This window comes from Pseudomassariella vexata (assembly GCF_002105095.1).
Source record: "Pseudomassariella vexata strain CBS 129021 chromosome Unknown BCR38scaffold_6, whole genome shotgun sequence".
Classification (NCBI taxonomy): Eukaryota; Fungi; Ascomycota; class Sordariomycetes; order Amphisphaeriales; family Pseudomassariaceae; genus Pseudomassariella; species Pseudomassariella vexata.
Genome location: NW_024467961.1, coordinates 1,415,286 through 1,430,004, shown reverse-complemented (window position 1 = coordinate 1,430,004; position 14,719 = coordinate 1,415,286). Strand labels below are relative to the sequence as shown.

Below are 14,719 nucleotides of genomic sequence, written 5' to 3'. Positions count from 1 at the left end.
AAATGGATGGTGCTATAGGATTGCAGTCGTCTGAGTTAAAGCTGCTTGAGGTTGGATGTCTCTTCATACTCTTCCTCGTGCTATCCTTGTGCAGTATTCTACTTTGCCAGTCATAACCACCAGCGTTGAAAATATGAGACAAACTACGCACAGAAGAACCAGGAGTATTGGAAGTAAGTGGGCTTCGACAACGACCAAAAAACAAGACATGGAACTGATGCGGTAACCGGCCTGCCTTGTAGCACTGCGGCGCATTACCATAGTGAGGCATAAAACTTGAGCTTCCTGACGAACAACACCGCCTCGTTGTCGTCTCAAGAGTACGCACGTGTTTCATGTTAGCGTGCATATGTCCCAAAGTCTGACCTAGGTACTAACCTTAACTCACCGCAACCGAGCTTGGCCTTTACGAGTCGCAGATGGTGCCGATCCAGGGGGAACTCCTGACGCCCACGGTCGACTTCGAGACAGCCACCGACCCCCCAATGAGTCAGGCACAGCTGAGCAACTTCGTCCTCGTAGCCATCTGCATGGCTCTGCATCGCGTTGGGGACATCGAATTGGCGATAAAACGGCTGGCCGAGAGGATATGTTTGGGAGACGTGCTCCTGGTCATTGATTGGGCCAAGCACCCTAGCACCGATCCTGCTGCTGCCTCTTCTGCGTCAAGCGGCCATCGGAGAAGCAGTCCGCCAGCACAAAAGCTGAGTCAATGCAGCCAGCTTTCTCAAAGAGGCCAAGTGTCTGCTCTCTAGCGAACAAGATGTCTGATAACCTGCCCGAACTTGCCTATTAGTTGTTTCGCTGCGTGGTCTCTACTTAATTGCCCATTGATCTTTCAGCTTCCATCCCCAACTCTACTTGCGCATTTACAATGACAAGGTTGAACATCTCCGAATAGCAACAAGCCTCGAGTCAACCCAACCAACCTCACCATCTCCCTCCGTTAGGTCGACGATCAAATTAGTAAGCAAAATGACGTTGGATTGATTAACCAGCTATCTACATTGGGTTGAGTTGACTAATTGCCAAGATCGTTACTATAACTAGCCGGAAATGAGGTCATCGTTAACCTCGCCGGCGCCATACCCTACTAGCATAACGGCGCCGTCTATCGAAACAGAGCTGTTAGCTAAGCTATTTAACTGTTGTATCTTTATTTTCCGCGTTATCGAGCGTAAAGTAGCTAATTTCATCCCAGATTCCGCAGAATTCGGTAACTTGAGCGCTGGAGGACCGCTGAGATGATAGCGAAAGCGCCTATAGGGCTACTAGGAGCCTCTAGCACGTACAAATTACTAAAAATAGCGACTAAGTCACCAACCATTCTCCAAATTGATATGACTTAGCAACCAAAATCGGGAGAGTTGGTGGATTGGGTTGGCTGGTCGACGTCAACCTTTACCAACCAGGTTGAAGTGGTTGGGTTGTCTCGAGGCTTGTCTATCGATGCTCAAAACTTGATTCCTACTATAGCTAGACGTAAAAGAATAGCCAAATAGGCCTTGCCGAGGCCTATACCCACCCCCAAGTCCTGTTCCGGACGACAAACTCCGCTGGCGCCTGCCTTCAAATACATGGTCCACGAGTTCCTTGGCGTTGATAGCAGGTCCCAATACATCACAAATAGGTGAAAAATGCTAGTATCTTCCTCTAGTCCAAAATCCAGCACTCACGCATGGTGGCGCAACTACCATACGGTCGAATCATCTTAATGCATGCTGTTCTTACTATACGTCGTGCGCGGGGCCTCACGGAGTCAAATTTGTCAGCTATTCTTTATATCATGGCATACTTAATCAGCACTCAAGTCACATTTTCGATGGGAGGCTAAGAGGTAGGATTATATCAGTTTATTAACGACTACTATTAGCTTTGGGTATTCCTTCTCTTCCTCGTTCAGCTCGAATACAGTGACTGCCACAAGTGCACACATTCCTGCCATTATAATCCAATCGCCACTTGGAGGTATGTCTCAGTGCATGGCATTTCTGGGAACCTTCTGTCCCATTCTCTCCAACTCTCATTACTTTGGACGATTCATGATTCATAATATTCCCGGCGTGTCTCTAGCTCCAATGTGTCAGCTTACAAGGCCACCTTGGTGAGGTTAACCGGCTGGCACGTGGGATTGCGAGGAGGCAGGGTGAACACCCAAGCGATGGACTGATAATAGTAACCCCCCGTATACTGGTAACACAAGTGGAAGTTGGTCAGGTCACCCAAGTAGGTCGGCGTCATGGGGCGGGTCTCGTTGAAGCTGGCGTCGTCGACGCCGCCGCTGAGGAAGAATGTGCCATTCGAATCAAAACTGAAGTACGTGGCATCATAGTAGCTGGGTTGGAATAAGGCCGCGGCGACATTGCTGCCCCAGTTGGGCTGTATGTTCACCGCCGAAGACACGTTTTGGATTGTGCCGCTCCCGTCGTTTAAGGGCAGATTCCAGATCAGGTAGCCGGGCTGGTAGACTTCTCCAGTATCTGGGGAATAGGATGAGTAGTTGTAGTAGAACTGGTTGTAGTTGCTGCTTGTGTCGCTTGTTCCGTAACACAATGCCTCAATGGCTGCGCCGGCGTGGCATGTGGTGAGATAACCTGGAAAGTAAGTCAGTCGCAGAAGATCGGAATGGATTGCGGCTTGGAGTATGTATGGCTCACCATCAATGGAGGAGTTTGTCTTGCCCGTGATTTTCACCGCGAATGGTCCAGTCTGGTTCTGGGCCGAAGCAGTCGCAGCCATGAGGGCCAGGAGCGAGACGAATTTGGACAGCATGTTCTCAGACTATTGATACTCAGTGATATAATTGAAAACGATCGACCTATGAATGCCCGATGATGGGCCAACATCAATGTTTGCAGGGTGAGGGAACAGCGGCTTTTTATAAGAAAAGGCGTGGCAGACGTCGTTGGTGGAGTGATGGCCGACGATCGCTACGGCTTGAAGAATGTGGGTAGGTTCACCTGCCACCTGGACTCGGCACGTTCTAGGCAGCGGGGTTCCCGGTGGTATTGACGGCGAGATCTTCCTACACAGAGGGATATCGCTAGCTCGAGAGCGAATTTCACGAGCACGAAAGCAGGCACAATACAGTCAGACTGCATCATTATGCACTAGTTCCTAGTACTTTATGGCGAAAACATCGTCAACAAATCACCAGAAAAATTTGATATCGTCATGAGACTTGTCTATTCAGACGACGTGGGCTCGTATCTGCGATGGCACATTGCATCGCTGAGATTAGCGTCGTGTCTCATGGTTGGGAAAGGCGGTCTCTAGGCCCTAGATATATCGGTAGCGTGCAGCAAGTGCTCTACAGTAACCTATTTTAGCAGTACGCTATGTCCAAAATGCGGGGATTTACTATGGAAACCTCGTATTTTGGCAGCATCCAAACAGGGATTTGCCTAGGTGCGCTATTGCTCAATTAGGACTGCCGCCCACTGCTTTAGGCTGTATCGTCCCATTCATGAGCAGTCAAGGCCGAACCACGCTTTATTGTCAGGTACTGATCTGTGCTGCGTAACAGAATCTCGTAGCACATTACGATGGTGTTCAACCCGAGCACGAACGATGCAACGGTGATAAAGTGCGGCAATCCGTCTCGGCCGTAAACTGCATCGCTTGCACTCAGCATCCACGATCCAGTACATTCCATTTAGGCCGTTGTCACCCCACCCTTACTAAAAGCATAGCAAGTGCCCGGTCAACGTGCCGGTCGTACTTGAAATGCACCAAAATAGCTATACCACTCGGCAAGGCTTGGCCGGATCGAAAGCTTCGGAACTATATTGTCAGTCTTGGCGATAGAAGTACGTAGTATATCTTGCGCATAATATAATCCACACGGAAGGGACTAACGCTGAACTAAGGTTGCTTAGTAATGAACTCTAGCCAGGTGGCCCCGCCCGTCTACTAGAACAATGCAGTCATCCCATGGAAACTTAGCCATGGCATTAGATAAGCACACGTCAAATGCGGTTCTGGAGGTGCGTATAGATATTCCAAAGAAACAACAGACGAGCTGTACGATTCCGGGCCCAGCCCGAAGATGGAAAGCGGCAGGGGTAGACACAAATGCAGTTCCCCTCAATATGCGCATTCAGTCTCGACTGATTCCACTTTATATGGGGACCTCAGATCGCGGTAACGCTGCATTATAGCAGCGTAAGCTAGTCTGATCTTAAGTCAATTCCCCATCGCAACTTGGTCTAGGCTAAGCCTACTGTGCACACGTTGTTTGCCCCCAGTAGGCATATTGACATTGCTTCTACACAACAAAAGTTCGTTTGGTCTCTTGGTCCACCGCGCGGGTTCCTAGGATTTCAGAAATACATATCAGTCATCAAATAAGTAGCCAGGAACAAGTTGAGTGACCCTTACATGTATACGGGTAGTTGCTGCAGATGGTGAGTAAACCACAACTTTGTCTTGATACAAAATTTCAAGATGTGCGCAACGACATTTCTATTCTACCTAGGTGTTCTGTGGCAACTCGGGTCACATGAAGTTGCTAATGGCAGGAAAACTGAGGGCAACAATAACGAAACGCTGCAAGCTCACAGTGTTTTGCCGAAGCTAAGGACTAGACAGGACACAGTTGGCGGAGACATTCCCGACACATAGATAGTCAAATCAGAAGGCAGGAACAAAAAAAGGCACTGTCCTAGCCAGGGTTAAGTAACAACAGAGTGAAGGAGATAAAAAGTGTTAATCCAGCCTTCATGAATGATAGCGCATAACGCCGGCAAAGTTAAGGCTGGCGATATGAAAGGTGCAAGGGTATAGTGCGAAACATTCTTTTAACTATAAACACCCGAGATTCTATAATATTCGCATGCAGTGTTAAAAGGAAGGAACGAAGGCACAGTAGTTAAGGTGAATAGTGAAGAGCACACAATGCCGTTGTGGCGTATTAGCATGAGTAGATTCTGGTATTGATCGTATCTCTCTGTTGCACCAACCAAGTAAGGGGACAACTACCAGACTTATTGCAAGCTATAACACGGCATAGGACTGAATATGTCACCGATCTCAGTCCATAGGGGTGAAGGTGGCTATAAGGGCCTTAAATTCTGAAAAGTATGACTCTTGGCTGCTTGCAACAGACCGAGTTTAAGAACTCTAAATCAGCCGATGAGCACGAAAGAGCAAGAAAGAGCTGGAAAGGAAAGGTCAAGCTAGAGAGGCTGGTGTGGTCCGACAACAATGTTTCCTCAAACACGTTTCTGCGGGCAATTAATAGGCAAGGCACCAACACCCTCCAAAAAGGGGAAGGCAATACTGCACCCTCGGGAAATTTGACCGTTAGGGTTGCCATCCTAACTCATGCTGGCTCGAACCAATTCATGAACTTGCCTTTTTACATTTGGGCCACGTCAAAGGTAGACCAGATAATCCCTAAGGCATCTCTAAAACTAGTAACTTGAGCCACCATGCGCAGTTTTACTGTCAATGAGCAAGTTCGACGGGTTTGTACTTGCAACCCACGCAAACTGCGAGAAAAATTTCTTCCATGAATCAATTTGCCGAACCTGCACCGAACACTGCTTTCTCACACCCATCACCTGCAACGTCAACATGGCGGCATCGATTAAGGATGGAAACCCTGGCAATGATATAATCACAGTGAGAAAGCAAATTCAGAACAGGGCTCGCAAACAAGCGGAAATTCTGTGCTCTCTCAAGAGGAAGGCGTCACAGTCGAAGAATACCGTGAGAAGAGCCCAATAGCGCCATGGCAAGCATGGACGGATGCACTTTTAGGTAGCACGGATAATCTCGCAATCTGCAAGATTCATGTGTTTAACACAATTCAAGACCAGCTTTGCGTTCATGTGGAGCCTAAGGGCACAACTTTGGCAGGTACAGTCGCAAAGACTCTTGAGTCTTCAAGGAAGTCGTACAGCGACCGACGCTTCACAATGGAATATAGGGGTTCGTCAAGACCGACTAATTGACCAGAACGTGAGCAAGTCTAAAGCTCTTTATGTACTTGGAGAGGATATCTCTGGACGAAGGGACGCTAGAAATTCCGCAACTCGATGATGAGGACAAGTCTGGGTTTTGCTATTCTGAAGGTCTCTAGAGAGGTTTTCGGTTGCCAGAGTGCGAAAAGTGGTGCCAAGAGAATATAAGGAAGTCTGGCCATGAGAGGTGGCGGGTTAAGTGCTAGATGAAAGATGTGAGTCATTTCCCCATATCCGGCGAAACTTTTGATAGAGACCAGGAGAACGGCGATCAAGATTTGTGAGTCAGTTTGCCTACAAGCGATAACGAGACTTCATGATTTTCTAGTCTGCGATGGAAAAGGCGTGACCTACATCATGGTGATACAGAATTATAGTCATCGCTGTAGCATAAGCCCCAAAGAATATTTTGTTTGATAGAAGCAGTAGAGATCATAAGTCTCGTATTTTAAAGATAGTGATAGAGTTTATTTCTAGTTCTTGATCATAACATGATAAGTTAGAGACTTTTCTCTGATAATTATAAATCTGCTTCAATCCTCTATGTACTATACTTATGATACGTGACCCCATGGGGGGTTACCCTGTAGCTATAGATAAGATAGAAAGATAAGATAAGAGCTATAAAAGAGCTCTGCCAGGCCTGAATAGCTGACCTGGCCATCCTTTCCCAATACAACAATTCACACCCCATATACACTCGCATCAACTTAGCATGAGCGAGCTCTTAACAAACAAGTAAATGGCCTTTCCAAACTTAATAATTATGCATCATTACTAGTAATAATGAAAGTGCCAAAACTCAAGTATTGGGGGCTGTAGTAGTACTATGAAGGTGCGTGAGGGACGAATCTCAAGTTGGCCCAGAGGGTCCCTAAATACTATAACGCGTGCACGCCTGCTTCGCACCCCTCCACACCTGAGGCCACAATTTCTCACACGATGTAGCTAAGTTATGTTAACTAATCTATAGATTAAGGACAGTAAGCTTTTGGCAGTTAGCGTGAAATTGGTGGCCTAAGGTACACCTGAGATACATTAGTGCCTTTGTGCGGCTTGGACCCCGCTACCGGTACTTCCCTTCTTCAACTTCGTCTGTAGCCGGAATGCCAGTACCAGTGTGATCCCACAGTTGAATTAGTGATAGGTCACCCCAAAATGGGGTCAAAATGGGGTATCCTGTAGCTATAGATCAGATCAGATAAGATAGGGATGCAAGGGTGCTAGCCAGCCTAAAATCGCCCTCAGCCAACCAGCTAGCTAGCCAACGCAGCTTTCCTAATACACACACTTGTCCCCTATATGCACTCGGATCAATTAGCCCTTGAGCTATAATAAAGATAGTGTGGGATCGCACTGGTACTGGCATTCCGGCTACATACGAAGGTGAAGAAGGGTGCCTGTACCTCACGTGACCTTAGGCCACACCTTAGGCCGCCAATTCCACAGATAGATCTAATATAATGACCTAACATAGAAAAGAACAAATATCAGAAGTTGGAATAAGTTATATCGCAATCAAAACCCTACTTACCGAGGTAAACAGTAAAGGAAGCAGAAATATATATCTCTTGCCCGTTAGTCTGTTGTAAGCAGTGAGACAGCCTATACCGGAGTATTCCTGCTCATCGTCCATGTAACACGTGTTACCTCAGAGGGATCGTATTTGGCGGAAGACGACGTAGTACAGGAAAGGAGACTATCATGTTGATCGCCCAGATTAGCGGCGGATTGGAAAAAGCGGAAGCTTTAGAGTAGCGTCTTTTCATGCTTATTTACGTGTCGCGTAGATGAGAATAACAAATATAATTCTTGTTTCAGCCGCAGCTGGCAACTGGCTGGGCCGCAAGCAGGGTAGTGTTTCGAAACGGAATCCTTCGGTTGCAAACCCACATTGTTCTCTCATTCTCTTGGTTGACGGAGCGCCGCATGATTATGAGGAATTAGCTTTACGTCACAAAATCCCAAATCACCCGAGCTGTGATGGTATGGCCCAGCGCAGTGGCAACTTTTTAAGCACGAAAGCTTATTGTTAGGGAAAGAATAGTCATTTTAGCTAAAATAGATGGGACTTACATCTGGGCTGGTGGGTCCCTCGTAGTCATCCCCGTCAACACGTCGCTAGCCTGCTCACAAGATTGCCGTCTCGAAATAAGTAAAAGATAGCCTAGGACAGTAGTACAAAACCGCCGGTAGACCTTGTCGGCAATTTTACCAAATGAAAGGGTGATCGATGCACAGTGCATGCCGGCTAGGAGCACCAAGCGCAGCTGGGCTGATGATCAGTTGACGGGGGTTTTGAATAATAATGTCCCCCAACGCCTTACGAGACTCGAACTCTCTTTTTGACTCTCTGAAGTTTTCACCCACAGCAACAACTTGGTATGGCTGGATCTCCCCTCATGCGTTCTCATGCAGTGGTCGCCAGTACCTTCATCAGAGCCGTCAGGCTCAACTCCGAATGACTTCGATGCGGCCCCAGTTGCCGAGCAGCGGAGCAAACATATCACGCGCAAGGCTTCGAGTTATGCAACTACGATCGTGGACAGGTTTCTCAAACGGGTCAGAGGATGGCGAACGGGAATCGGCATGTGCATCATCTTTAGCACTTTGGTTTTGGTTTTCAATTTGGCAATTTCAATCTTGTCTTCCGTCAACCCAAGGATAGATGGAATCACGGCGCAACATGGGCTCTCGACCTTCTACGAGGGTAGCTGCTCCACGTCTAAAACCGTCTCTATCGTCACACATCTTCTGCTCAACATTCTGGCGACTATTCTGCTGGGAGCTTCAAACTATTGTATGCAGATCCTCGTCTCTCCCACACGAGCTGAAGTCGATCGAGCACATGCCATGCAACGTTGGCTGAGAATCGGGGTGCCGAATATTCAGAACTTACCGTATATTCACTGGACCAGAGTGATGCTTTGGGTACTATTGGGCATCAGCTCACTGCCACTGCATCTACTCTGGAACTCGGCCATTATCCAGACCATCAGTTCTAACAACTACTACTTGGGCGGCGTCACAGAAGACTTCGTCATGGGAGCCAATGCGACTGCTGGAAGCGCTCAGTTCATTGAAGACTGGTTTCAGGGCAGCGAAGACGACTTCAACCACGTGTGGTACTCAGCGGTACGAAGTCCCAACGTGGCCAATCTAACCACGACACAATGCATCAAGGCTTATGGCGAGCCATTGATATCCGAGTATGGAAACGTGGCCGTCGTATTCGATGCGCGAAACTCTACAAATTCCCTTCTGTTTGCCGGAACACGCCTCACGGGCGCAAATGACTACATCGGAGTCAGTGAAAACTGGGTCTGTGGATTTCCAGCTCCTTTATCCCCGGGATGCGCGATCGGGGATCTTGCCGACGACAATAGCACGTACTGGACGCCGTTGAACACCGCTGCCAACTCGCCCAATCTGACGGTCAATCCCTTCCTCGAGGATATCGCTCGGTCTAACGTTTCGGTGAAATACTGTCTCGCACAGCCGATTCACTCTCCCAGCCGCGTTGGCACAACGCCATCGATTCTATTCGCGGTACTCGGTGCTAACGCGTTGAAGGTGTTCTGCTTCATCTGTACTTGGTTCATTGTCAAGCATAAGGCCATACACGAAGGAGAAGAGCGCATGGTCGTGAATGGGGATCTGATTGCAAGTTATCTGCGAGAGCCAGATCTGAGATTCAGTGGCAGATGTCTCGCATCCAGTCGACACGTGCGAAATCCAAAGAAGAGCAAAGAGCAGGGTTTATCAGATGTTGGGTTCTGGGACTTTGGCACGCCCATGCCCCTGCCTTGGTTGGGTGGGCAGAGTCAGAGACAACAAAAAGAGGCAGTAGAGCAGCAGCCAAGCAGGCGGCGGGGTATTCGACTCCCCTTTTCCCGCCAATCCACCAGCTCTAAACCAGGGAGCACAGATTCCAGGAAGTCAACCCCAAGATGGCACACAGGTCCATCTGGGATGACATGGATTGTCTACATATTTCCTTGTGCTATAAGCATCTTCGCTTTGTTCGCACTGTTCTTCGGTAACAGCCTCGACAAATATCTCTTCATCGGCTTTGGCGTTCCCTCAACACAATCCACACTAAGTCCGGGTCCTGGCACGGGGCCAGGTTCCAATTTCGGAATCTTTTCTAGCACTCTCATTGCCAACTCGCCGCAGCTCATCGCATCATACATCTACCTCGCCTGCAACTCAGTGCTGACTTCGATGCTCGCACACCACGAAGTCAGCTCGTACGCCATACGGCGGCGGGGTCTGCGCGTCAGCTTTCCTAGACGACGGACCTCGCAGCGTGGAACGTACTATCTACAATTACCGTGGCGGATTGCCCTCCCGTTGATGACGGGGAGTACTGTGTTGCACTGGCTTCTCAGCAATAGTCTATTTTTGCTGCGTGTTGCAGTGTATAACCCCGACGGACTGGAAGATGTTTCCAAGTTGATCGCGACGGTCGGGTATTCGTCGAGTCCGATTTTGGCAGTGCTGGGCATGGTAGCGGCTCCAGTAGCAGGAGTGCTGGTGCTGGGATGGGTGAAGAGATATGAAGGGGCCGAAAAAATGCCCCTAGTCGCTACATGTAGTGCCAGTCTGGCGGCTATAACTTGCCCATCTGCCCTGGCCAGAGGTCATGATACTGATGGTTTTGGTGAAAAGCCTATGGAGACTGACGCGCAAGGGACCGAAATGAGCATGGCTGAAGATGAAACGTTGCCTGTCATGACAGGGATCAACACTGATACGACATACAATCCATCGAATGCGTCAGTCACAGGGTTTGGGGAAGGCCTCGCAGAGATGCGTCTCTTATGGGGTGTTGTTGGGAACGGATCTTCAAGTGGAAATGTCGAGCATGCCACTTTCTCTGCACACCCAGTGCGCTCTCTGGAGGTTGGTCGAATATATGCGTAGTCCAGACACTTGGTTGTTTAGAAGGAACTCGATATCCAAATTGGAGAAAATAGATATTTCAGACATTGTCACTGGCTTTCTCGACAACTTATTATGTGGGCTGTGGCTCGTGTACATACTGAGATCCTTTGTTCTAGTATACTCACCAGAGCAAACATGCCATTGGCTTCTAAATCCCATCTATAACTGTTCACCCCCGCTTCATCTCATGTGGAAGCGCTACATTTTATACTCTTTTCTCGGTTACTTGTATATCTGCCCTGAAGGCATGGCGGTACTCCTTGCAAAAGCAGCGCATTACCAACGTGCACCTCAAAGCCGCGGTGAGGACTGAATCCGTCATTACAAGTCCGGCTGCGCTATTGCGCCATAGTCACTGGAAACCAAGTGATGAAGAATGCTACTTTGAGTAAACAACGAGGCGAAGGAGGCAGCCCTTGGGTTCTAGTGAATCCGCCTGCCCTGCTCGTTCACCAGGGAGCAACCAGACCTTGAATCCTTCAGCAGTTTAGTACCTAATACGACTTTTTTCACATTAATGTCACATTCCTAGCAAATGATACCCTATTTGAGTTCATGTATGATCTCAAGACGACATATGACCCCCGTCATATTGGCCTCCTCAATTTAGCCATTGACTTCAATAGTATCAAGAGGTTGGCGGAAACAATCTGACCGCATCAGAACCCTTGCTGGACCTTCAAGACTGTTACACCAAAAAGGTACCAGCTTGTGAGGACATATGGCCACCTAGTTACCGTATGTTGTGGGCCAATTTGATCACCACCCATTGTACCATCCAATTTCTGCCTCCGCCTGTGGGGTAGGCATCATTCATTTCTACCTATATAAGGCCCTTCTGGCCACAGTTCAATGCAAACCCTTTTGCCCTATAGTCCAATAACCCTCCGATATGGACCCTCGAGTTGTCACAGACTTGAGAAAACCTTCAGTGACTCAACTACAGAAGCTTTTTTTTCACGCCCCGAATTGGGCGTCAGATCCTATGGAACTAGGGCGACATACCAACCACCGATACGCTATCCAACCAATCCTTCCCTGTTCTATTGACAGGACTAACACATGAACACCTTTATCGCAATTCACAGCCCGTCGATCAAGATCTAAGGAACGATTAAACCGACATGGCTATCCGCCTCGCATATGTCCCCTCTGGCGCCAAGTGATGCAGAAATGGGGCGTGACTCATTATTGGACTGTATGGCAAATGGCTTTGCATTGAATTGTGACGATCTCTGAAGCGTCCTCCAAGGATTGAACTGTGGCCAGAAGGGCCTTGTATAGGTAGAAATGAACGATGCCTGCCCCAGAGGCGGCAATTGACTGGTACGATGGTGGAGGCCATATTGGCCCATATCATACAGTAGGTGGCCACATGTCCTCACAAGCTGGCACCTTTTGGTGTGATAGCTTGAAGGTCCAACACTCCTCTCTGGACGGACCGTCGGTTTCTTCTGGCCTTTGAGTCGCTTCCAGTGAAAAGGAGGCAGATGTATATCGTGAAAGCGCGCAAAGACGGCTGCAGAGGGAAGATGATGTATGGACGGGGATGGAGAGCCCTGAAGATGAAGTATTGGCCTGGAGTTGCGTTGGCATACTTGTCACAGCACTGTTAGAAAGAAACAGAGTTCTATTGGTGAATTGTATTGCTCATGCCCTGATATATGTTAATGATTCCAAGCCGGGTTCTCGTATGGTCTTTGTGTAAAACACACTTGCTAGCAGCTCTGTATTAACATTAAATACTGAAAAGGCGCTCGTGTACTCTTAATTAGAGCCAGAAACGAATATCTTCTTATCCTCTTGCGGCGGGGGATGTTCTTTGGCCTAGTGTAAGCAGGTAGGGATGAATTTACTCATAAATTTTGACGTCATCGCTCGGTGAGACTTTCAGTACAGAAAACGGTGGCCAAGCAGGGATCGCCACATCACACGATAGAAATTATTATCGGATTTGTCTATCCACGACTTAACCTATGGTTCTAATCCGATGACCAACTATTTGCGTGAGGCTCGGGCGCTACACTAATCGAGGGACCCAGGGCTTTCTCGAATGAGAACAAGCGTAAGTTGGAAAGTATAAAGCCTCGAGGGAAGCATAAAGCGGTGAAGAAAAAGGTAGTGAGAGAAACAAAAGGGTCGTCAGATGGGGAGTCACTCCGGCGGCGTTGAAGGTGGGCCAAAATATGTGTTAGTGGGTCGTAGTTCAACCTCGTGTTTGCGCCAGGTCGCTGATTGGCCAAAACTCTACTCTGTTGCATGATCCAGGACGAGTCAATGTGTCATTCCCCCGACCACATATATGTCGTCTCTCTCTCATCAAGATTCACCTCCCTATACTGAAGCCTGGCTCAAGCTGCATCGTCTCATTCACTTGTACAGTGGAGACTCCGTTCATTCGTTTGTTTCTAGATATAGCTGTCAAGAAGCACTTCTTTCCCACAATCTCACTGTATCGAGTGCTTCCAGAACCAAGACCCCTTATCGCGAGCAGTAATCGGTTACCCGTCATCATGGCCATTTACAGCGCAGTCCCTCCGCCTCCGCAGTTCGGCGGCACATCATCCAACTCGTCGCAGCAGGCAGCGACAAGCAATGCATCCCCAGGCCCAATGGACATTGAGTCGTGGACCGTTGCGGCTCTGCAATCCCTCAGCGTTTCTCCCGGTGTTGTTCAAGGCACCGGGACCTCGCTGTCGATCCCTCTGGACGACCATCTCACCACCAAGCCCTCTGTCGTCGTTAAAGATCCTCGTGCCGATTCCGGTGCCATTACGCCCCCGCACCGTCCTCTTTCTCGCCGTGACAGCCAGAAACGACGCGATGCACTACTGAAAGGCAAGGAGGGCACTCGGGCCCGTCGGCGCTGGGATAATGGTACAGCCTGCTTGTGATAGAACCTGTCCAGTGTATTCTGTGACTGACCTGAGCTTTTTGCGAGTCTCTAGCCCGCCTCGCCGACGTTCCCAACGTCCAGCCTCCTCAGCCTGCCGATTGGGAGCCGCGCCCGACCCATCCTGTCCAATACGTTCCCTACCAGATAGCAGCTGCCTGGGAGCTCCGCCTTCATGCCGATGTCGAGGCCAAGAAGGCGGTGGCGGCCCGCCGTAAGCAACAACAGACGCAAACCCTGGGCGACGAAAATGTGAATGGGCGAGTGCCCCGGGAGCTGTTCCAGCGTGCCAAAAAGACTCCCGCGGTCCGCACCTGGGTCAGATCGCTCGAGGAGCCCGTTCGCCGATTTTTGGTCGAGCGCGAGGTGGCCAAGGACATGGAGTTTGAGAGCGACGATACCGAAGACGACGAGATAGTCTTTGTTGGGCGCAATGGGTCTATGCACGACGGCTGGAAGAAGGCCAAGAGAGAAGGCCACAATGACGAGTCGGGCATGGTCTTTGATACCTTGGGTGATGATGAGTGCAGTGCTTTCAAGTATGTATTCGCTCCGGCATGATTATGGATTGAACGGTACTAAGAACAACAGGCGATGGCTCACACACTCCATCTCCGACTACTACGGCCTGGATTCTCGCTCAGCGTTAGTGGGCGACCCTTCGCGCAAAGTTGTCTACGTCGGTGTAAAGCAGATGAGAACCGGGCATGCACCAGCCCCGGCAGCACTTCCACGGCCCTTGTGGGAGCTTTGTTAAGCTACTGATACGGGGTAGGATGAAATGAGTATACGAAACAAATTGACATGTATTTTACACAAAGCTAAGTTCTAGGATGTGTCGCATGAGCCGATGCAGACGCCGGATAGATCACCCATATGGCTACACATAGACACAGCACACATTTGCATGGTT

At 49.0% G+C, this 14,719-nt stretch overlaps 4 protein-coding genes across 4 annotated transcripts; 3 read left to right on the top strand and 1 right to left on the bottom strand.

The window, feature by feature from the left end:
- Positions 1 to 419: 419 nt before the first annotated feature.
- On the top strand, positions 420 to 755 carry BCR38DRAFT_484634 (uncharacterized protein; the record flags this gene model as incomplete). The annotated part of the gene is made up of 1 exon (XM_040863771.1): positions 420 to 755. One exon carries the CDS (start codon positions 420 to 422, stop codon positions 753 to 755), a length of 336 nt encoding a protein of 111 aa, XP_040716325.1.
- Positions 756 to 1,838: 1,083 nt separating this feature from the next.
- Positions 1,839 to 2,841, bottom strand: BCR38DRAFT_432060 (uncharacterized protein). Its single transcript, XM_040860145.1, has 2 exons — positions 2,658 to 2,841; positions 1,839 to 2,594 (listed from the first exon to the last, which is right to left on the bottom strand). Exons 1-2 carry the CDS (start codon positions 2,770 to 2,772, stop codon positions 2,089 to 2,091), a joined length of 621 nt encoding a protein of 206 aa, XP_040716324.1. The 5' UTR covers positions 2,773 to 2,841; the 3' UTR covers positions 1,839 to 2,088.
- A 5,338-nt stretch (positions 2,842 to 8,179) lies between these two features.
- BCR38DRAFT_432055 (uncharacterized protein) lies at positions 8,180 to 11,089 on the top strand. Its single transcript, XM_040860144.1, has one exon. It carries the CDS (start codon positions 8,379 to 8,381, stop codon positions 10,890 to 10,892), a length of 2,514 nt encoding a protein of 837 aa, XP_040716323.1. The 5' UTR covers positions 8,180 to 8,378; the 3' UTR covers positions 10,893 to 11,089.
- Positions 11,090 to 13,426: 2,337 nt separating this feature from the next.
- Positions 13,427 to 14,563, top strand: BCR38DRAFT_341029 (uncharacterized protein; the record flags this gene model as incomplete). The annotated part of the gene is made up of 3 exons (XM_040855835.1): positions 13,427 to 13,790; positions 13,862 to 14,345; positions 14,398 to 14,563. The coding sequence occupies 3 exons, from the start codon at positions 13,427 to 13,429 to the stop codon at positions 14,561 to 14,563; spliced, it is 1,014 nt and encodes a 337-aa protein (XP_040716322.1).
- Between the last annotated feature and the right edge of the window lie 156 nt (positions 14,564 to 14,719).